At 43.7% G+C, this 24,583-nt stretch overlaps 1 protein-coding gene across 1 annotated transcript in view; it reads left to right on the top strand.

The window, feature by feature from the left end:
- Positions 1-24,583, top strand: part of LOC106610459 (neuronal acetylcholine receptor subunit alpha-7) — a 71,871-nt gene that overhangs the window by 20,779 nt on the left and 26,509 nt on the right. The window contains 1 exon segment of the mRNA XM_045714189.1: positions 20,981-21,025. Coding sequence (XP_045570145.1) covers positions 20,981-21,025 — 45 coding nt within the window.

Here is a 24,583-nt window from a genome sequence, read left to right as displayed (position 1 = left end):
ACTGTTACAGATCATAGACGTGGTGAGTCTCTCTCTCTGTATACTGGTAGAACTGGGCTTCACACTGTTACAGATCATAGACGTGGTGAGTCTCTCTCTCTGTATACTGGTGGAACTGGGCTTCACACTGTTACAGATCATAGACGTGGTGAGTCTCTCTCTGTATACTGGTAGAACTGGGCTTCACACTGTTACAGATCATAGACGTGGTGAGTCTCTCTCTGTATACTGGTAGAACTGGGCTTCACACTGTTACAGATCATAGACGTGGTGAGTCTCTCTCTGTATACTGGTAGAACTGGGCTTCACACTGTTACAGATCATAGACGTGGTGAGTCTCTCTCTGTATACTGGTGGAACTGGGCTTCACACTGTTACAGATCATAGACGTGGTGAGTCTCTCTCTCTGTATACTGGTGGAACTGGGCTTCACACTGTTACAGATCATAGACGTGGTGAGTCTCTCTCTCTGTATACTGGTGGAACTGGGCTTCACACTGTTACAGATCATAGACGTGGTGAGTCTCTCTCTGTATACTGGTAGAACTGGGCTTCACACTGTTACAGATCATAGACGTGGTGAGTCTCTCTCTCTGTATACTGGTAGAACTGGGCTTCACACTGTTACAGATCATAGACGTGGTGAGTCTCTCTCTCGTATACTGGTAGAACTGGGCTTCACACTGTTACAGATCATAGACGTGGTGAGTCTCTCTCTGTATACTGGTAGAACTGGGCTTCACACTGTTACAGATCATAGACGTGGTGAGTCTCTCTCTGTATACTGGTAGAACTGGGCTTCACACTGTTACAGATCATAGACGTGGTGAGTCTCTCTCTGTATACTGGTAGAACTGGGCTTCACACTGTTACAGATCATAGACGTGGTGAGTCTCTCTCTGTATACTGGTAGAACTGGGCTTCACACTGTTACAGATCATAGACGTGGTGAGTCTCTCTCTGTATACTGGTAGAACTGGGCTTCACACTGTTACAGATCATAGACGTGGTGAGTCTCTCTCTCTGTATACTGGTGGAACTGGGCTTCACACTGTTACAGATCATAGACGTGGTGAGTCTCTCTCTCGTATACTGGTGGAACTGGGCTTCACACTGTTACAGATCATAGACGTGGTGAGTCTCTCTCTGTATACTGGTAGAACTGGGCTTCACACTGTTACAGATCATAGACGTGGTGAGTCTCTCTCTCTGTATACTGGTAGAACTGGGCTTCACACTGTTACAGATCATAGACGTGGTGAGTCTCTCTCTCGTATACTGGTAGAACTGGGCTTCACACTGTTACAGATCATAGACGTGGTGAGTCTCTCTCTCTGTATACTGGTAGAACTGGGCTTCACACTGTTACAGATCATAGACGTGGTGAGTCTCTCTCTCGTATACTGGTAGAACTGGGCTTCACACTGTTACAGATCATAGACGTGGTGAGTCTCTCTCTCGTATACTGGTAGAACTGGGCTTCACACTGTTACAGATCATAGACGTGGTGAGTCTCTCTCTGTATACTGGTAGAACTGGGCTTCACACTGTTACAGATCATAGACGTGGTGAGTCTCTCTCTCTGTATACTGGTAGAACTGGGCTTCACACTGTTACAGATCATAGACGTGGTGAGTCTCTCTCTCTGTATACTGGTAGAACTGGGCTTCACACTGTTACAGATCATAGACGTGGTGAGTCTCTCTCTGTATACTGGTGGAACTGGGCTTCACACTGTTACAGATCATAGACGTGGTGAGTCTCTCTCTCTGTATACTGGTAGAACTGGGCTTCACACTGTTACAGATCATAGACGTGGTGAGTCTCTCTCTCTGTATACTGGTGGAACTGGGCTTCACACTGTTACAGATCATAGACGTGGTGAGTCTCTCTCTGTATACTGGTAGAACTGGGCTTCACACTGTTACAGATCATAGACGTGGTGAGTCTCTCTCTGTATACTGGTAGAACTGGGCTTCACACTGTTACAGATCATAGACGTGGTGAGTCTCTCTCTGTATACTGGTAGAACTGGGCTTCACACTGTTACAGATCATAGACGTGGTGAGTCTCTCTCTGTATACTGGTAGAACTGGGCTTCACACTGTTACAGATCATAGACGTGGTGAGTCTCTCTCTCTGTATACTGGTGGAACTGGGCTTCACACTGTTACAGATCATAGACGTGGTGAGTCTCTCTCTGTATACTGGTAGAACTGGGCTTCACACTGTTACAGATCATAGACGTGGTGAGTCTCTCTCTCTGTATACTGGTAGAACTGGGCTTCACACTGTTACAGATCATAGACGTGGTGAGTCTCTCTCTGTATACTGGTAGAACTGGGCTTCACACTGTTACAGATCATAGACGTGGTGAGTCTCTCTCTCTGTATACTGGTAGAACTGGGCTTCACACTGTTACAGATCATAGACGTGGTGAGTCTCTCTCTCTGTATACTGGTAGAACTGGGCTTCACACTGTTACAGATCATAGACGTGGTGAGTCTCTCTCTGTATACTGGTAGAACTGGGCTTCACACTGTTACAGATCATAGACGTGGTGAGTCTCTCTCTGTATACTGGTAGAACTGGGCTTCACACTGTTACAGATCATAGACGTGGTGAGTCTCTCTCTCTGTATACTGGTAGAACTGGGCTTCACACTGTTACAGATCATAGACGTGGTGAGTCTCTCTCTGTATACTGGTAGAACTGGGCTTCACACTGTTACAGATCATAGACGTGGTGAGTCTCTCTCTGTATACTGGTAGAACTGGGCTTCACACTGTTACAGATCATAGACGTGGTGAGTCTCTCTCTGTATACTGGTAGAACTGGGCTTCACACTGTTACAGATCATAGACGTGGTGAGTCTCTCTCTGTATACTGGTAGAACTGGGCTTCACACTGTTACAGATCATAGACGTGGTGAGTCTCTCTCTGTATACTGGTGGAACTGGGCTTCACACTGTTACAGATCATAGACGTGGTGAGTCTCTCTCTGTATACTGGTAGAACTGGGCTTCACACTGTTACAGATCATAGACGTGGTGAGTCTCTCTCTGTATACTGGTGGAACTGGGCTTCACACTGTTACAGATCATAGACGTGGTGAGTCTCTCTCTGTATACTGGTAGAACTGGGCTTCACACTGTTACAGATCATAGACGTGGTGAGTCTCTCTCTCTGTATACTGGTAGAACTGGGCTTCACACTGTTACAGATCATAGACGTGGTGAGTCTCTCTCTCTGTATACTGGTGGAACTGGGCTTCACACTGTTACAGATCATAGACGTGGTGAGTCTCTCTCTGTATACTGGTGGAACTGGGCTTCACACTGTTACAGATCATAGACGTGGTGAGTCTCTCTCTGTATACTGGTGGAACTGGGCTTCACACTGTTACAGATCATAGACGTGGTGAGTCTCTCTCTGTATACTGGTAGAACTGGGCTTCACACTGTTACAGATCATAGACGTGGTGAGTCTCTCTCTCTGTATACTGGTAGAACTGGGCTTCACACTGTTACAGATCATAGACGTGGTGAGTCTCTCTCTCTGTATACTGGTGGAACTGGGCTTCACACTGTTACAGATCATAGACGTGGTGAGTCTCTCTCTGTATACTGGTAGAACTGGGCTTCACACTGTTACAGATCATAGACGTGGTGAGTCTCTCTCTCGTATACTGGTAGAACTGGGCTTCACACTGTTACAGATCATAGACGTGGTGAGTCTCTCTCTCTGTATACTGGTAGAACTGGGCTTCACACTGTTACAGATCATAGACGTGGTGAGTCTCTCTCTCTGTATACTGGTAGAACTGGGCTTCACACTGTTACAGATCATAGACGTGGTGAGTCTCTCTCTGTATACTGGTAGAACTGGGCTTCACACTGTTACAGATCATAGACGTGGTGAGTCTCTCTCTGTATACTGGTAGAACTGGGCTTCACACTGTTACAGATCATAGACGTGGTGAGTCTCTCTCTCTGTATACTGGTGGAACTGGGCTTCACACTGTTACAGATCATAGACGTGGTGAGTCTCTCTCTCGTATACTGGTAGAACTGGGCTTCACACTGTTACAGATCATAGACGTGGTGAGTCTCTCTCTCTGTATACTGGTAGAACTGGGCTTCACACTGTTACAGATCATAGACGTGGTGAGTCTCTCTCTCTGTATACTGGTAGAACTGGGCTTCACACTGTTACAGATCATAGACGTGGTGAGTCTCTCTCTGTATACTGGTAGAACTGGGCTTCACACTGTTACAGATCATAGACGTGGTGAGTCTCTCTCTCTGTATACTGGTAGAACTGGGCTTCACACTGTTACAGATCATAGACGTGGTGAGTCTCTCTCTCTGTATACTGGTAGAACTGGGCTTCACACTGTTACAGATCATAGACGTGGTGAGTCTCTCTCTGTATACTGGTGGAACTGGGCTTCACACTGTTACAGATCATAGACGTGGTGAGTCTCTCTCTCTGTATACTGGTGGAACTGGGCTTCACACTGTTACAGATCATAGACGTGGTGAGTCTCTCTCTGTATACTGGTAGAACTGGGCTTCACACTGTTACAGATCATAGACGTGGTGAGTCTCTCTCTCTGTATACTGGTAGAACTGGGCTTCACACTGTTACAGATCATAGACGTGGTGAGTCTCTCTCTCGTATACTGGTGGAACTGGGCTTCACACTGTTACAGATCATAGACGTGGTGAGTCTCTCTCTGTATACTGGTGGAACTGGGCTTCACACTGTTACAGATCATAGACGTGGTGAGTCTCTCTCTGTATACTGGTAGAACTGGGCTTCACACTGTTACAGATCATAGACGTGGTGAGCTCTCTCTCTGTATACTGGTAGAACTGGGCTTCACACTGTTACAGATCATAGACGTGGTGAGTCTCTCTCTGTATACTGGTAGAACTGGGCTTCACACTGTTACAGATCATAGACGTGGTGAGTCTCTCTCTCTGTATACTGGTGGAACTGGGCTTCACACTGTTACAGATCATAGACGTGGTGAGTCTCTCTCTCTGTATACTGGTAGAACTGGGCTTCACACTGTTACAGATCATAGACGTGGTGAGTCTCTCTCTCTGTATACTGGTAGAACTGGGCTTCACACTGTTACAGATCATAGACGTGGTGAGTCTCTCTCTCTGTATACTGGTAGAACTGGGCTTCACACTGTTACAGATCATAGACGTGGTGAGTCTCTCTTCTGTATACTGGTAGAACTGGGCTTCACACTGTTACAGATCATAGACGTGGTGAGTCTCTCTCTCGTATACTGGTAGAACTGGGCTTCACACTGTTACAGATCATAGACGTGGTGAGTCTCTCTCTCGTATACTGGTAGAACTGGGCTTCACACTGTTACAGATCATAGACGTGGTGAGTCTCTCTCTCTGTATACTGGTAGAACTGGGCTTCACACTGTTACAGATCATAGACGTGGTGAGTCTCTCTCTGTATACTGGTAGAACTGGGCTTCACACTGTTACAGATCATAGACGTGGTGAGTCTCTCTCTCTGTATACTGGTAGAACTGGGCTTCACACTGTTACAGATCATAGACGTGGTGAGTCTCTCTCTCTGTATACTGGTAGAACTGGGCTTCACACTGTTACAGATCATAGACGTGGTGAGTCTCTCTCTCTGTATACTGGTGGAACTGGGCTTCACACTGTTACAGATCATAGACGTGGTGAGTCTCTCTCTCGTATACTGGTGGAACTGGGCTTCACACTGTTACAGATCATAGACGTGGTGAGTCTCTCTCTGTATACTGGTGGAACTGGGCTTCACACTGTTACAGATCATAGACGTGGTGAGTCTCTCTCTGTATACTGGTAGAACTGGGCTTCACACTGTTACAGATCATAGACGTGGTGAGTCTCTCTCTGTATACTGGTAGAACTGGGCTTCACACTGTTACAGATCATAGACGTGGTGAGTCTCTCTCTGTATACTGGTGGAACTGGGCTTCACACTGTTACAGATCATAGACGTGGTGAGTCTCTCTCTCTGTATACTGGTGGAACTGGGCTTCACACTGTTACAGATCATAGACGTGGTGAGTCTCTCTCTCTGTATACTGGTAGAACTGGGCTTCACACTGTTACAGATCATAGACGTGGTGAGTCTCTCTCTCTGTATACTGGTGGAACTGGGCTTCACACTGTTACAGATCATAGACGTGGTGAGTCTCTCTCTCTGTATACTGGTGGAACTGGGCTTCACACTGTTACAGATCATAGACGTGGTGAGTCTCTCTCTCTGTATACTGGTAGAACTGGGCTTCACACTGTTACAGATCATAGACGTGGTGAGTCTCTCTCTCTGTATACTGGTGGAACTGGGCTTCACACTGTTACAGATCATAGACGTGGTGAGTCTCTCTCTCTCTCTCTGTATACTGGTAGAACTGGGCTTCACACTGTTACAGATCATAGACGTGGTGAGTCTCTCTCTCTGTATACTGGTAGAACTGGGCTTCACACTGTTACAGATCATAGACGTGGTGAGTCTCTCTCTCTGTATACTGGTGGAACTGGGCTTCACACTGTTACAGATCATAGACGTGGTGAGTCTCTCTCTCTGTATACTGGTGGAACTGGGCTTCACACTGTTACAGATCATAGACGTGGTGAGTCTCTCTCTGTATACTGGTGGAACTGGGCTTCACACTGTTACAGATCATAGACGTGGTGAGTCTCTCTCTGTATACTGGTAGAACTGGGCTTCACACTGTTACAGATCATAGACGTGGTGAGTCTCTCTCTCTGTATACTGGTAGAACTGGGCTTCACACTGTTACAGATCATAGACGTGGTGAGTCTCTCTCTCTGTATACTGGTGGAACTGGGCTTCACACTGTTACAGATCATAGACGTGGTGAGTCTCTCTCTCGTATACTGGTAGAACTGGGCTTCACACTGTTACAGATCATAGACGTGGTGAGTCTCTCTCTGTATACTGGTAGAACTGGGCTTCACACTGTTACAGATCATAGACGTGGTGAGTCTCTCTCTCGTATACTGGTAGAACTGGGCTTCACACTGTTACAGATCATAGACGTGGTGAGTCTCTCTCTCTGTATACTGGTAGAACTGGGCTTCACACTGTTACAGATCATAGACGTGGTGAGTCTCTCTCTGTATACTGGTGGAACTGGGCTTCACACTGTTACAGATCATAGACGTGGTGAGTCTCTCTCTCTGTATACTGGTAGAACTGGGCTTCACACTGTTACAGATCATAGACGTGGTGAGTCTCTCTCTCTGTATACTGGTAGAACTGGGCTTCACACTGTTACAGATCATAGACGTGGTGAGTCTCTCTCTCTGTATACTGGTAGAACTGGGCTTCACACTGTTACAGATCATAGACGTGGTGAGTCTCTCTCTGTATACTGGTAGAACTGGGCTTCACACTGTTACAGATCATAGACGTGGTGAGTCTCTCTCTGTATACTGGTAGAACTGGGCTTCACACTGTTACAGATCATAGACGTGGTGAGTCTCTCTCTGTATACTGGTAGAACTGGGCTTCACACTGTTACAGATCATAGACGTGGTGAGTCTCTCTCTGTATACTGGTAGAACTGGGCTTCACACTGTTACAGATCATAGACGTGGTGAGTCTCTCTCTGTATACTGGTAGAACTGGGCTTCACACTGTTACAGATCATAGACGTGGTGAGTCTCTCTCTCTGTATACTGGTGGAACTGGGCTTCACACTGTTACAGATCATAGACGTGGTGAGTCTCTCTCTGTATACTGGTGGAACTGGGCTTCACACTGTTACAGATCATAGACGTGGTGAGTCTCTCTCTCTGTATACTGGTGGAACTGGGCTTCACACTGTTACAGATCATAGACGTGGTGAGTCTCTCTCTGTATACTGGTGGAACTGGGCTTCACACTGTTACAGATCATAGACGTGGTGAGTCTCTCTCTGTATACTGGTGGAACTGGGCTTCACACTGTTACAGATCATAGACGTGGTGAGTCTCTCTCTCTGTATACTGGTGGAACTGGGCTTCACACTGTTACAGATCATAGACGTGGTGAGTCTCTCTCTCTGTATACTGGTAGAACTGGGCTTCACACTGTTACAGATCATAGACGTGGTGAGTCTCTCTCTGTATACTGGTGGAACTGGGCTTCACACTGTTACAGATCATAGACGTGGTGAGTCTCTCTCTCTGTATACTGGTGGAACTGGGCTTCACACTGTTACAGATCATAGACGTGGTGAGTCTCTCTCTCTGTATACTGGTGGAACTGGGCTTCACACTGTTACAGATCATAGACGTGGTGAGTCTCTCTCTCTGTATACTGGTAGAACTGGGCTTCACACTGTTACAGATCATAGACGTGGTGAGTCTCTCTCTGTATACTGGTAGAACTGGGCTTCACACTGTTACAGATCATAGACGTGGTGAGTCTCTCTCTCTGTATACTGGTGGAACTGGGCTTCACACTGTTACAGATCATAGACGTGGTGAGTCTCTCTCTCTGTATACTGGTGGAACTGGGCTTCACACTGTTACAGATCATAGACGTGGTGAGTCTCTCTCTCTGTATACTGGTAGAACTGGGCTTCACACTGTTACAGATCATAGACGTGGTGAGTCTCTCTCTCTGTATACTGGTAGAACTGGGCTTCACACTGTTACAGATCATAGACGTGGTGAGTCTCTCTCTCTGTATACTGGTAGAACTGGGCTTCACACTGTTACAGATCATAGACGTGGTGAGTCTCTCTCTCTGTATACTGGTAGAACTGGGCTTCACACTGTTACAGATCATAGACGTGGTGAGTCTCTCTCTCTGTATACTGGTGGAACTGGGCTTCACACTGTTACAGATCATAGACGTGGTGAGTCTCTCTCTGTATACTGGTAGAACTGGGCTTCACACTGTTACAGATCATAGACGTGGTGAGTCTCTCTCTCGTATACTGGTAGAACTGGGCTTCACACTGTTACAGATCATAGACGTGGTGAGTCTCTCTCTGTATACTGGTAGAACTGGGCTTCACACTGTTACAGATCATAGACGTGGTGAGTCTCTCTCTCTGTATACTGGTAGAACTGGGCTTCACACTGTTACAGATCATAGACGTGGTGAGTCTCTCTCTCTGTATACTGGTAGAACTGGGCTTCACACTGTTACAGATCATAGACGTGGTGAGTCTCTCTCTGTATACTGGTAGAACTGGGCTTCACACTGTTACAGATCATAGACGTGGTGAGTCTCTCTCTGTATACTGGTAGAACTGGGCTTCACACTGTTACAGATCATAGACGTGGTGAGTCTCTCTCTCTGTATACTGGTAGAACTGGGCTTCACACTGTTACAGATCATAGACGTGGTGAGTCTCTCTCTCTGTATACTGGTAGAACTGGGCTTCACACTGTTACAGATCATAGACGTGGTGAGTCTCTCTCTGTATACTGGTGGAACTGGGCTTCACACTGTTACAGATCATAGACGTGGTGAGTCTCTCTCTCTGTATACTGGTAGAACTGGGCTTCACACTGTTACAGATCATAGACGTGGTGAGTCTCTCTCTCTGTATACTGGTAGAACTGGGCTTCACACTGTTACAGATCATAGACGTGGTGAGTCTCTCTCTGTATACTGGTAGAACTGGGCTTCACACTGTTACAGATCATAGACGTGGTGAGTCTCTCTCTCTGTATACTGGTAGAACTGGGCTTCACACTGTTACAGATCATAGACGTGGTGAGTCTCTCTCTGTATACTGGTAGAACTGGGCTTCACACTGTTACAGATCATAGACGTGGTGAGTCTCTCTCTCTGTATACTGGTAGAACTGGGCTTCACACTGTTACAGATCATAGACGTGGTGAGTCTCTCTCTCTGTATACTGGTAGAACTGGGCTTCACACTGTTACAGATCATAGACGTGGTGAGTCTCTCTCTCTGTATACTGGTGGAACTGGGCTTCACACTGTTACAGATCATAGACGTGGTGAGTCTCTCTCTCTGTATACTGGTGGAACTGGGCTTCACACTGTTACAGATCATAGACGTGGTGAGTCTCTCTCTCTGTATACTGGTAGAACTGGGCTTCACACTGTTACAGATCATAGACGTGGTGAGTCTCTCTCTCTGTATACTGGTGGAACTGGGCTTCACACTGTTACAGATCATAGACGTGGTGAGTCTCTCTCTGTATACTGGTGGAACTGGGCTTCACACTGTTACAGATCATAGACGTGGTGAGTCTCTCTCTCTGTATACTGGTGGAACTGGGCTTCACACTGTTACAGATCATAGACGTGGTGAGTCTCTCTCTGTATACTGGTAGAACTGGGCTTCACACTGTTACAGATCATAGACGTGGTGAGTCTCTCTCTCTGTATACTGGTGGAACTGGGCTTCACACTGTTACAGATCATAGACGTGGTGAGTCTCTCTCTCTGTATACTGGTGGAACTGGGCTTCACACTGTTACAGATCATAGACGTGGTGAGTCTCTCTCTGTATACTGGTGGAACTGGGCTTCACACTGTTACAGATCATAGACGTGGTGAGTCTCTCTCTCTGTATACTGGTGGAACTGGGCTTCACACTGTTACAGATCATAGACGTGGTGAGTCTCTCTCTCTGTATACTGGTAGAACTGGGCTTCACACTGTTACAGATCATAGACGTGGTGAGTCTCTCTCTCTGTATACTGGTAGAACTGGGCTTCACACTGTTACAGATCATAGACGTGGTGAGTCTCTCTCTCTGTATACTGGTAGAACTGGGCTTCACACTGTTACAGATCATAGACGTGGTGAGTCTCTCTCTCTGTATACTGGTAGAACTGGGCTTCACACTGTTACAGATCATAGACGTGGTGAGTCTCTCTCTGTATACTGGTGGAACTGGGCTTCACACTGTTACAGATCATAGACGTGGTGAGTCTCTCTCTCTGTATACTGGTGGAACTGGGCTTCACACTGTTACAGATCATAGACGTGGTGAGTCTCTCTCTCTGTATACTGGTAGAACTGGGCTTCACACTGTTACAGATCATAGACGTGGTGAGTCTCTCTCTCTGTATACTGGTGGAACTGGGCTTCACACTGTTACAGATCATAGACGTGGTGAGTCTCTCTCTGTATACTGGTAGAACTGGGCTTCACACTGTTACAGATCATAGACGTGGTGAGTCTCTCTCTGTATACTGGTAGAACTGGGCTTCACACTGTTACAGATCATAGACGTGGTGAGTCTCTCTCTCTGTATACTGGTAGAACTGGGCTTCACACTGTTACAGATCATAGACGTGGTGAGTCTCTCTCTGTATACTGGTAGAACTGGGCTTCACACTGTTACAGATCATAGACGTGGTGAGTCTCTCTCTCGTATACTGGTAGAGCTGGGCTTCACACTGTTACAGATCATAGACGTGGTGAGTCTCTCTCTCGTATACTGGTGGAACTGGGCTTCACACTGTTACAGATCATAGACGTGGTGAGTCTCTCTCTCTGTATACTGGTAGAACTGGGCTTCACACTGTTACAGATCATAGACGTGGTGAGTCTCTCTCTGTATACTGGTGGAACTGGGCTTCACACTGTTACAGATCATAGACGTGGTGAGTCTCTCTCTGTATACTGGTAGAACTGGGCTTCACACTGTTACAGATCATAGACGTGGTGAGTCTCTCTCTCTGTATACTGGTAGAACTGGGCTTCACACTGTTACAGATCATAGACGTGGTGAGTCTCTCTCTCTGTATACTGGTGGAACTGGGCTTCACACTGTTACAGATCATAGACGTGGTGAGTCTCTCTCTCTGTATACTGGTAGAACTGGGCTTCACACTGTTACAGATCATAGACGTGGTGAGTCTCTCTCTCTGTATACTGGTAGAACTGGGCTTCACACTGTTACAGATCATAGACGTGGTGAGTCTCTCTCTCTGTATACTGGTAGAACTGGGCTTCACACTGTTACAGATCATAGACGTGGTGAGTCTCTCTCTGTATACTGGTAGAACTGGGCTTCACACTGTTACAGATCATAGACGTGGTGAGTCTCTCTCTCTGTATACTGGTAGAACTGGGCTTCACACTGTTACAGATCATAGACGTGGTGAGTCTCTCTCTCTGTATACTGGTAGAACTGGGCTTCACACTGTTACAGATCATAGACGTGGTGAGTCTCTCTCTCGTATACTGGTAGAACTGGGCTTCACACTGTTACAGATCATAGACGTGGTGAGTCTCTCTCTCTGTATACTGGTGGAACTGGGCTTCACACTGTTACAGATCATAGACGTGGTGAGTCTCTCTCTCTGTATACTGGTGGAACTGGGCTTCACACTGTTACAGATCATAGACGTGGTGAGTCTCTCTCTCTGTATACTGGTAGAACTGGGCTTCACACTGTTACAGATCATAGACGTGGTGAGTCTCTCTCTCTGTATACTGGTGGAACTGGGCTTCACACTGTTACAGATCATAGACGTGGTGAGTCTCTCTCTCGTATACTGGTGGAACTGGGCTTCACACTGTTACAGATCATAGACGTGTGGAAACGTGTCTTTGTTGTGTGTCGTCGTGTGTGTGTGTGTGTGTGTGTGTGTGTGTGTGTGTGTGTGTGTGTGTGTGTGTGTGTGTGTGTGTGTCTGTCAGTCTGTTTTTTGGATGGGTCAGTGAGTTGAAGTAAATTTGGATGCAGACTCATGCTTCCCTAATGTTATTCTGCAGTATCTTCTGATGCAGACCCATGCTTATCCATAGCTGTATATTATACTCCATGATATTATTCATCTACTTAGAAACCCGCAGCCCTCACTGTATCCCCTCCTTCTCTCTCTTCTCTGTCCGTCTCTCCCTCCCTCCCTCCCTCCCTCCCTCCCTCCCTCCCCGTGTATCCTTGTTTTCATTTTGCCGCTCCAGAGGGCTTGACTCGCTTTCCCAACACGAAAATTCAATCTTGGAGTGTGATGTGTTGCTCCTCTCTTCCCGTCCCCTCACATATTTTCTCTTGCTCTCTCAACCTCTCACCTTTTTCAGCTCGCTCTGCATTCTTCTCAATTCTCTTCACTTTCTCTCTCTCTCTCTCTCTCTCTTCTCACCTCTCTCCTCTCTCCTCTCTCCTCTCTTTCTCAATTCCAATTTAATTTGCTTTGCTTTATTGGCATGATGTAACAATGTACATATTGCCAAAGCTTACTTTGGATATTTACAATATGAAAATAATAAGAATCCAAATTGTCAACGGGACAACAGTAACAACAATAACCAAGGGTCAAAATAACCAACACATTGAACAATAACAATAAGCATAGAGGACATGTGCAAGTTGGTTGGTCTGTCAGACACTGTCCCTCATCTTATGGCAGGCAGCAATGTAGTGCGCTGCCAACCCACAGCTCTCTGCGTCCTCCCCCAACAGGACGGGTAGCCTATCCTCATCAGAGAGGTCTTTGAAACCTTGAATAAGGGTTTCAAATTTGGGGAAATGACACTCTCTAATTGTTTTATATTTTTGACATTTTGTCAGGAAATGCAGCTCCGTCTCAGGTTCTGCTGTTGTGCAGTTGTTGCACAGCCTTTCCTCTACAGGGAGCCAGGTTTTCCTGTGTCTACCCTTCTCAATGGCAAGGCTGTGCTCACTGAGCCTGTCTCTCTCTCTCTCTCTCTCTCTCTCTCTCTCTCTCTCTCTCTCTCTCTCTCTCTCCCTCTCTCTTCCTCTCTCTCTCTCTCACACGTTCTCTCTCACACTCTCTTCCTCTCGCCCCTTTCCCCCTAACCTTCTCTCTCTCGTTCTCCCTCATCCTCTGTTTCTTTCTCTCTCTGTCTCTTTCACTTGCATCTCTTTCTCTCTCTCCGCTTCCTTTCTGTCTTTCTCTCTCCTCCCTCTCTCTCACCCCCTCAGTGGTTCTCCATCTCTCTGTCTCTCCAGGTGGCTGTTACAACAACAGAAACGTTTCCTGGAGGATCATCAGTCAGAGCAGCTGTCTTTTTGTGTCTTACACACACACACACGCACACACGCACACATGCACGCACGCACACACGCACACACAACCGCTGTATCGTAAGTTCCTCCGTCTTTCCTGACTGTCTAACCAATGGATCAACCATATCTGTAACCTACAGTATTGCCCTACCATATCTGTAACCTACAGTATTGACCTACCATATCTGTAACCTACAGTATTGACCTACCATATCTGTAACCTACAGTATTGACCTACCATATCTGTAACCTACAGTATTGCCCTATCATATCTGTAACCTACAGTATTGACCTACCATATCTGTAACCTACAGTATTGCCCTACCATATCTGTAACCTACAGTATTGACCTACCATATCTGTAACCTACAGTATTGACCTACCATATCTGTAACCTACAGTATTGACCTACCATATCTGTAAACTACATTATTGACCTACCATATCTGTAACCTACAGTATTGACCTACCATATCTGTAAACTACATTATTGACCTACCATATCTGTAACCTACAGTATTGACCTACCATATCTGTAAACTACATTATTGACCTACCATATCTGTAAACTACATTATTGACCTACCATATCTGTAACCTACACTATTGACCTACCATATCTCTATTGACCTACCATATCTGTAACCTACACTATTGACCTACCATATCTGTAAGCTACATTATTGACCTACCATATCTGTAACCTACAGTATTGACCTACCATATCTGTAACCTACACTATTGACCTACCATATCTGTAACCTACACTATTGACCTACCATATCTCTATTGGCCTACCATATCTCTATTGGCCTACCATATCTGTAACCTACAATATTGCCCTACCATATCTGTAACCTACAGTATTGACCTACCATATCTGTAACCTACAGTATTGCCCTACCATATCTGTAACCTACAGTATTGACCTACCATATCTGTAACCTACAGTATTGACCTACCATATCTGTAACCTACAGTATTGACCTACCATATCTGTAACCTACAGTATTGACCTACCATATCTGTAACCTACAGTATTGACCTACCATATCTGTAACCTACAGTATTGACCTACCATATCTGTAAACTACATTATTGACCTACCATATCTGTAACCTACACTATTGACCTACCATATCTCTATTGGCCTACCATATCTCTATTGGTCTACCATATCTCTATTGACCTACCATATCTGTAACCTACACTATTGATCTACCATATCTGTAAGCTACATTATTGACCTACCATATCTCTAACCTACACTATTGACCTACCATATCTGTAACCTACACTATTGACCTACCATATCTCTATTGGCCCACCATATCTCTATTGGCCTACCATATCTCTATTGGCCTACCATATCTCTATTGACCTACCATATCTGTAACCTACACTATTGACCTACCATATCTCTATTGGCCTACCATATCTCTATTGACTTACCATATCTCTATTGACCTACCATATCTGTAACCTACAGTGTTGACCTACCATATCTGTAACCTACAGTATTGACCTACCATATCTCTATTGGCCTACCATATCTCTATTGACTTACCATATCTCTATTGACCTACCATATCTGTAACCTATTGACCAACCATATCTCTATTGGCCTACCATATCTCTATTGACCAACCATATCTCTATTGGCCTACCATATCTCTATTGACCTACCATATCTCTATTGGCCTACCATATCTCTATTGACCTATCATATATCTATTGAGCTATTATATATCTAACCTATTGACCTACCATATCTATATTTACCTACCATATCTCTATTAACTTATCATATCTCTAGTGATGCACCATATCTCTATTGACCTACCGTATATCTGTTAACCTACCATATATCTGTTGACCTACCATAATCTCTATTTACCTACCATATCTCTTTTAACCTATCATATCTCTATTGACCTACCATATCTCTTTTAACCTATCATATCTCTATTGACCTACCATATCTCTTTTAACCTATCATATCTCTGTTAACCTACCATATATCTGTTGACCTACCATAATCTCTATTTACCTACCATATCTCTCTTAACCTATCATATCTCTATTGACCTACCATATATCAAACCTCTTGCCCTGACTCTTACCTTAGCAAAGCCACAAAACTAACACTGACAGCCAGTCACACATCTTAGGGCATGTTTCCTCTGCTGTCTCAGGATAAGTGCATGGTGTGAGCAACATTAAGGTTGCAGGGTACGTATGGCTCCTGTGTAGTATTAATTTCCCATGCTGCTCCACTGTGATCAGGACAGGACATGGCGTCTGGTGTTTTCAGAACATGTAACTGTATGCTCCTGGGTCCCTGTGGAGGTGGGAGATAAACCAACCCTGAACATTCTCAGAATATTACCACGACATTCTCAGAATATTACCACGACATTCCCAGAATATTACCACGACATTCCCAGAATATTACCACGACATTCCCAGAATATTACCACGACATTGCCAGAATATTACCATGACATTCTCAGAATATTACCATGACATTCCCAGAATATTACCACGACATTCCCAGAATATTACCACGACATTGCCAGAATATTACCATGACATTCTCAGAATATTACCATGACATTCCCAGAATATTATCACGACATTCCCAGAATATTTCAGAATATTCCCAGAATTCCCAGGGTGAAATGTTCATTTCAATGTTATCGACAGTGGATTGGAAAACAGTGGATGTTTTACAACCTCCAATGTGGTTATATTTCAACAGGAGATGAGTGAAACCTCAGACTCTGGTAATGATATTGAATATGTTATGTGAGCTCTCTCACTCTAAACTGCATAGATAAAACATGGTCGCTCGTCCTCGGCTCCGCTCGGCCCCAGCCTGGCCCCAGATGGCGAGGGCTCATAGGCTGTATGGCTGGGAAGCTGTGAAACTGTGAACGCGTGGCTTCCTCTCAATCAGTTCACAGGCTGCGCCTCCGAGCCAGCTGCTGCTCCACTCCACCTCTAAACTTATGTGTGTGTGCGTGTGCGCGCGTGTGCGTGTGTGTGTGTGTGCGTGAAAGAGAGAGAATGCAAATTAGTTTATTGAGCTTGCCTGGTGCAATGAAATAGTCCCAAAAGTGCAAACTCTGAAAGCTTGGTGGAGGCCTGAACTCCAGTTTGATTGGTCCTCACTGGTGTTGCTTCACTACTTTCTAATCATAGTAGTGTATTTCTACATTCCATTATAGATGACCAGTAGAGAAGTTATGAGTGGGGCTGATTTCGCCTTTTGTTTTTGTTGTTGAGGTGTGTGTGTGTGTGTGTGTGTGTGTGTGTGTGTGTGTGTGTGTGTGTGTGTGTGTGTGTGTGTGAATAATGTAGGACCATGGCTCCATCTGGAGGAAGTGGGACAGGTCACAACACTCACCGTCTGACACACACACACACACACACACACACACACAAGAGAGAGAGCAACCCATTGCCCTCTGTCCCAAAACTCACTTTTTGGCTCACACACACACACACACACACACACACACACATACACACACATTCTAGGAAAAAACAGTCCTTATAACCAATCTGTTCATTTAGGGAGAGAGAGGAAGGACAGGAAGACAGAGGGAAAAAACTGTCCTTATAACCAATTTGTTCATTTAAGGAGAGAGAGGAAGGACAGGAAGACAGAGGGACAAAACTGTCCTTATAACCAATCTGTTCATTTAAGGAGAGAGAGGAAGGACAGGAAGACAGAGGGACAAAAGGAGGAAGAGATATTTAGAATCAGGGCTTGTCGGATGTATTGTTCTTTTAGTCATGTGATTGGATGTCTATTGTTCTTTTAGTCATGTGATTGGATGTCTATTGTTCTTTTAGTCATGTGATTGGATGTCTATTGTTCTTTTAGTCATGTGATTGGATGTCTATTGTTCTTTTAGTCATGTGATTGGATGTCTATTGTTCTTTTAGTCATGTGATTGGATGTCCTAGAGAGAGAGTTCTGGTCTTGTTGTTGTCCATGATGTTCTTTAATACATACCACATCAGGGCAGGAAGCTGTAGTTTATCCCCAGGGATTCCCAACAGGGATGGGACTGGTAATCCTGGATTTCCCTGATGACATTCGCTGTATGTGAGGTATTACAGCCTGATTCTGTGCTCTAATTTTCACCCTATTCCCGAAAGATCCCTATGGGCCCTGGTCAAAAGTAGTGCACTATATAGGGAATAGGGTGCCATTTGTAAAGTATTAAGTCAGTGTGTTTTCAGCATGCTGTTGAGGTGACAAGGATAGATTGCATTTTAGATTGCATTTTTTGCAGCTTCCATTTTCCTTGTAGGTGTATTATTGAATAAACCACAGGCAGGTTGTAGAGTAGTAGATTTTCCCTGGTATTCCCAACTGAGGTAATGGGAGGTGTAGTTCCTGTGTATTATTGAATAAACCACAGGCAGGTTATAGAGTAGTAGATTTTCCCTGGTATTCCCAACTGAGAAAATGGGAGGCGTAGTTCCTGGAGTTTCCCAGATTAAATATGCTATTTGTGAGGTATTAAATTGTAGTATTTTCATGTAGTCGTTGCTTGTGAGGTGAACGGTGATTGGATTTTATATTACAGAGGATTACGTTTTCACAGTTTTAATTTCCTACACTCATTAATTGGATAGTATGTGCTGTCAATCTTTACCCTGATCCAATCAGAGCACTCTGATGGGGAGGTTAGAGCGATCCCATTGGGTTTCTTCTCAACCAAAACAAAGCGGTAAGGTGCAACGTAGGGGGAAATACATTGATAATAAAACCAAGATAACTGTTGTAGCAGACAGCAGAGAAAGAACATTGTGTTTACGAGTCTGGTTGATGAGAATGGACTTACATGGTAAGCTGCTGCACAGCTGGGGGAGAGGAGAGATGAGTAGAGAGATAGAGAGAGGAGAGGGAGATTAAATAATACTAGAGGCTGGACAGGACAGAAGAGGAGAGAACAGGACATAAAGCTGAGACGGAGAGATGGAGAGGGAGATTAAATAATACTAGAGTCAGGACAGAAGAGGAGAGGACAGGACATTAAGCTGAGACGGAGAGATGGGGGAGATATCGCCTGGGGGAGGGAGGGACTGTGGACTGTCACGTCAGGACCACCCTGCTAGCTTCACTCTACTGTTAGTACTGTAGACCTGCATCTCAAAGACTCTTCGTCACAGACAGGGTGTCAGATGACGGCCTGCTTGTGACACAGCGGGGTGACTCCTAACTTCCAACTTACTAACTTCACTTAGTCTTACGTTGATGTCAATGGGAGTCTAAGTGAGTGGAAGTTAGTTTTTTTTTGCCAGTATCAGTAGATACTGACTACGATGTGCATCTGTAGCACTTTAGATTGTGTATCTAGTGTATCTCTGAAGTATGGTCTCTCTCATGAAGAGATATTGAGGTGGGATGACCACTGCTGCTAGAGTTCTGCCATTAGCATACCTCCTAGATATTTACATCCAGTGTGTAATTAGTGCGCGCGAGTGTGCGTTCTCTGCTTACGAATGAGCTCCCTGTCTTTAGTGTAGCATTGTCATTAACAAGCACCACTATCTGTCATGAAGACAGATTCATATCCACTGACATACTGATCTTCTGCTAAAGGGAAAGAGTTTTAAATGTCCAAAACAACTTGGTAGACAGTTCAGTAGCTCAGAGACATTCTCAATACTGATGGATCATTCAGGAGGTGGTAAATAAACATTGTATACTTCTACAAATATAGTGTTTTTTTGCTACAATGTGCTGGAATGTTTGTTCACGTCTTCACTCGTTTCATGGTAGTGTTTTACTGTAATTTGGTGACTGCTACATGTGTCAAGTTAAATCATGTTCCCCTGTATTAGCTTGATGTACCGTGTAGCATTGAGTCTGTTTTAAATACTACCTTCTCAGCCCACTACATTCACTCAGTATAGCATAGTATTGAGTCTGTTTTAAATACTACCTTCTCAGCCCACTACATTCACTCAGTATAGCATTTAAGTCTGTTAAACATCCTCTTAGCCCACTAATGCTGAGATTCACCCTCAAGACGAAAGAGAACAACCAAACTTTTCTCCCCTGGCTGATGTTTGGTTTGTAGTCATCCTGTAGAACAGGGGATATAATATAATACATCTCTCTCTCTCTCTCTCTCTCTCTCTCTCTCTCTCTCTCTCTCTCTCTCTCTCTCTCTCTCTCTCTCTCTCTCTCTCTCTCTCTCTCTCTCTCTGTCTCTCTCTCTCTCATCCAACTTAAATGTCCATCCTTTGCTGTCCCCTCTCTTCTTCTCCTCCCTCCCTCCATCATCGTTCCTGGAAGCCGTTCCGGAACAAAAACAGACCAAATGTTACAACTGTGCCCTGCCAAGATGGCCGCCGTCCATCTTAAAACACATTTTAACTGCAAGCGTTTTGACACTCAGACCAGAGCCAAAATCCCCCTCAGCGGTTTAGTTTTCTTTAGTTTAGTCATCCGTTAGTCTCCAGAACTCTACAGTCTGTATTAGATACAGTAGTCTCCAGAAGTCTACAGTCTGTATTAGATACAGTAGTCTCCGAACTCACAGTCTGTATTAGATACAGTAGTCTCCAGAACTCTACAGTCTGTATTAGATACAGTAGTCTCCAGAACTCTACAGTCTGTATTAGATACAGTAGTCTCCAGAACTCTACAGTCTGTATTATATACAGTAGTCTCCAGAACTCTACAGTCTGTATTATATACAGTAGTCTCCAGAACTCTACAGTCTGTATTATATACAGTAGTCTCCAGAACTCTACAGTCTGTATTAGATACAGTAGTCTCCAGAACTCACCCAGAGTGGAGTATTATCATAACAGAGATGTATTGAAACACCTCTACTGTCTTATTATAACAGAGACATTCTAACGAAGATATTCTAAACACCTGTACTCTGCTCTGAAGACATTTCCTCTTTCTTTTTCTCCTTTTCTTCTCCAGGATGAGAAGAACCAGGTTCTGATGACCAACGCCTGGCTGCAGCTGGTAAGACTGAACTTCTACCTTTTACCTTGTGCGTGTGTGTGTGAGACTAGTTCTGTGTGTCTAACTGACCAAATGGCACCCTATTCCCAATATAGGGTAGAGCTCTGGTGGAAAGTAAAGCACTATGTAGGGAACAGGGTGCCATTTTGGGACGTCTCCTACATCTTCTATTACTGTTGGAAACATAGGAGCCAACAGACAGGCCATCAGGTCCTACATCAGGGGGATGGATGGGTCAAAACATGGGAACATACATTATCTATCAGATGATAGTGACACAATGGCTGGAGGCTGGATAGAATGTTTCATTTCTCCCGCCCTGCGTCTCCATGGCGATGTCCATTCAGAGTAGCCTGTAAATGAGGCCACAACTTACGGTTGGTGGGAGCTTAATTGGGGAGGGCGGGCTCTTGGTAACGGCTGGAGCTGAATAAGTGGAATGGTATCAAATACATCAAATACATGGGTTCCAGGTGTTTAATACCATTCCATTAGCTCCTTTCCAGCCATTCTTATTAGTCGTCCTCCCCTCAGCAGCCTCCGCTGGCCACAATCCACTGTCCTGTGACTTTATCTGACCTGTCAGTTTCACTCAAGGTGAACAGGCTCTGACTGGCTGATAGCGGGGGGGGTTTTCATCAATAAATTATGCAAGTGTTGGCCTTAATACAGGAGTCCCTTCTCTGCTAATGGGCCAGGGGAGACATTTTTTTTGCAGACGCATCAGGTCAAGAGTTACATTAACAGAAAAAAAGGGGTACTTTAGGAAGTCTTTACCTCCAGGAGTAGTTGATGCATGAGCTGCTTTAAACCTTTACATTGTGGAGTCAGCATTTACAATGTTAGACTAGATTCTCACAGTGTTCTATCCCAGAATATATTCTCAGTGTTCTATTCTGGAATGTTCCAGTTCCAGGAATGAAATTAGCCCTTAATGACATCATCAATTAGAATAATTTAGTCTGTTGGACAAACTCCCAAATGAATTACTCCTCTAATCTATGTTCCTTTTCCTACCTGTATTTATGTTATCTTGATATAAACTGTGTTTAGAGATGTCCTGATATAGCCTGATGTTATCTTGATATAAACTGTGTTTAGAGATGTCCTGATGTAGCCTGATGTTATCTTGATATAAACTGTGTTTAGTGATGTCCTGATGTAGCCTGATGTTATCTTGATATAAACTGTGTTTAGAGATGTCCTGATGTAGCCTGATGTTATCTTGATATAAACTGTGTTTAGTGATGTCCTGATGTAGCCTGATGTTATCTTGATATAAACTGTGTTTAGAGATGTCCTGATGTAGCCTGATGTTATCTTGATATAAACTGTGTTTAGTGATGTCCTGATGTAGCCTGATGTTGTCTTGATATAAACTGTGTTTAGAGATGTCCTGATGTAGCCTGATGTTATCTTGATATAAACTGTGTTTAGTGATGTCCTGATGTAGCCTGATGTTGTCTTGATATAAACTGTGTTTAGTGATGTCCTGATGTAGCCTGATGTTGTCTTGATATAAACTGTGTTTAGAGATGTCCTGATGTAGCCTGATGTTATCTTGATATAAACTGTGTTTAGAGATGTCCTGATGTAGCCTGATGTTATCTTGATATAAACTGTGTTTAGAGATGTCCTGATGTAGCCTGATGTTATCTTGATATAAACTGTGTTTAGTGATGTCCTGATGTAGCCTGATGTTATCTTGATATAAACTGTGTTTAGAGATGTCCTGATGTAGCCTGATGTTATCTTGATATAAACTGTGTTTAGAGATGTCCTGATGTTATCTTGATATAAACTGTGTTTAGTGATGTCCTGATGTAGCCTGATGTTATCTTGATATAAACTGTGTTTAGTGATGTCCTGATGTAGCCTGATGTTATCTTGATATAAACTGTGTTTAGAGATGTCCTGATGTAGCCTGATGTTATCTTGATATAAACTGTGTTTAGAGATGTCCTGATGTAGCCTGATGTTATCTTGATATAAACTGTGTTTAGAGATGTCCTGATGTTCTCTTGATATAAACTGTGTTTAGAGATGTCCTGATGTAGCCTGATGTTATCTTGATATAAACTGTGTTTAGTGATGTCCTGATGTAGCCTGATGTTATCTTGATATAAACTGTGTTTAGTGATGTCCTGATGTAGCCTGATGTTATCTTGATATAAACTGTGTTTAGAGATGTCCTGATGTAGCCTGATGTTATCTTGATATAAACTGTGTTTAGTGATGTCCTGATGTAGCCTGATGTTATCTTGATATAAACTGTGTTTAGTGATGTCCTGATGTAGCCTGATGTTATCTTGATATAAACTGTGTTTAGTGATGTCCTGATGTAGCCTGATGTTATCTTGATATAAACTGTGTTTAGTGATGTCCTGATGTAGCCTGATGTTATCTTGATATAAACTGTGTTTAGAGATGTCCTGATGTAGCCTGATGTTATCTTGATATAAACTGTGTTTAGAGATGTCCTGATGTTATCTTGATATAAACTGTGTTTAGAGATGTCCTGATGTAGCCTGATGTTATCTTGATATAAACTGTGTTTAGAGATGTCCTGATGTAGCCTGATGTTATCTTGATATAAACTGTGTTTAGTGATGTCCTGATGTAGCCTGATGTTCTCTTGATATAAACTGTGTTTAGAGATGTCCTGATGTAGCCTGATGTTATCTTGATATAAACTGTGTTTAGTGATGTCCTGATGTTCTCTTGATATAAACTGTGTTTAGAGATGTCCTGATGTTATCTTGATATAAACTGTGTTTAGTGATGTCCTGATGTAGCCTGATGTTCTCTTGATATAAACTGTGTTTAGAGATGTCCTGATGTTATCTTGATATAAACTGTGTTTAGAGATGTCCTGATGTAGCCTGATGTTATCTTGATATAAACTGTGTTTAGTGATGTCCTGATGTTCTCTTGATATAAACTGTGTTTAGTGATGTCCTGATGTAGCCTGATGTTCTCTTGATATAAACTGTGTTTAGAGATGTCCTGATGTTCTCTTGATATAAACTGTGTTTAGTGATGTCCTGATGTTATCTTGATATAAACTGTGTTTAGTGATGTCCTGATGTAGCCTGATGTTATCTTGATATAAACTGTGTTTAGTGATGTCCTGATGTAGCCTGATGTTATCTTGATATAAACTGTGTTTAGTGATGTCCTGATGTAGCCTGATGTTATCTTGATATAAACTGTGTTTAGAGATGTCCTGATGTAGCCTGATGTTCTCTTGATATAAACTGTGTTTAGAGATGTCCTGATGTAGCCTGATGTTATCTTGATATAAACTGTGTTTAGAGATGTCCTGATGTCTTTTATCTTGATATAAACTGTGTTTAGTGATGTCCTGATGTAGCCTGATGTTATCTTGATATAAACTGTGTTTAGAGATGTCCTGATGTAGCCTGATGTTATCTTGATATAAACTGTGTTTAGAGATGTCCTGATGTAGCCTGATGTTATCTTGATATAAACTGTGTTTAGTGATGTCCTGATGTAGCCTGATGTTATCTTGATATAAACTGTGTTTAGTGATGTCCT

This window comes from Salmo salar, unplaced genomic scaffold (assembly GCF_905237065.1).
Source record: "Salmo salar unplaced genomic scaffold, Ssal_v3.1, whole genome shotgun sequence".
NCBI classification, from domain to species: domain Eukaryota; kingdom Metazoa; phylum Chordata; class Actinopteri; order Salmoniformes; family Salmonidae; genus Salmo; species Salmo salar.
Note: the sequence above shows the minus strand (reverse complement) of the source record. Positions and strands in the feature narration are given on the sequence as shown.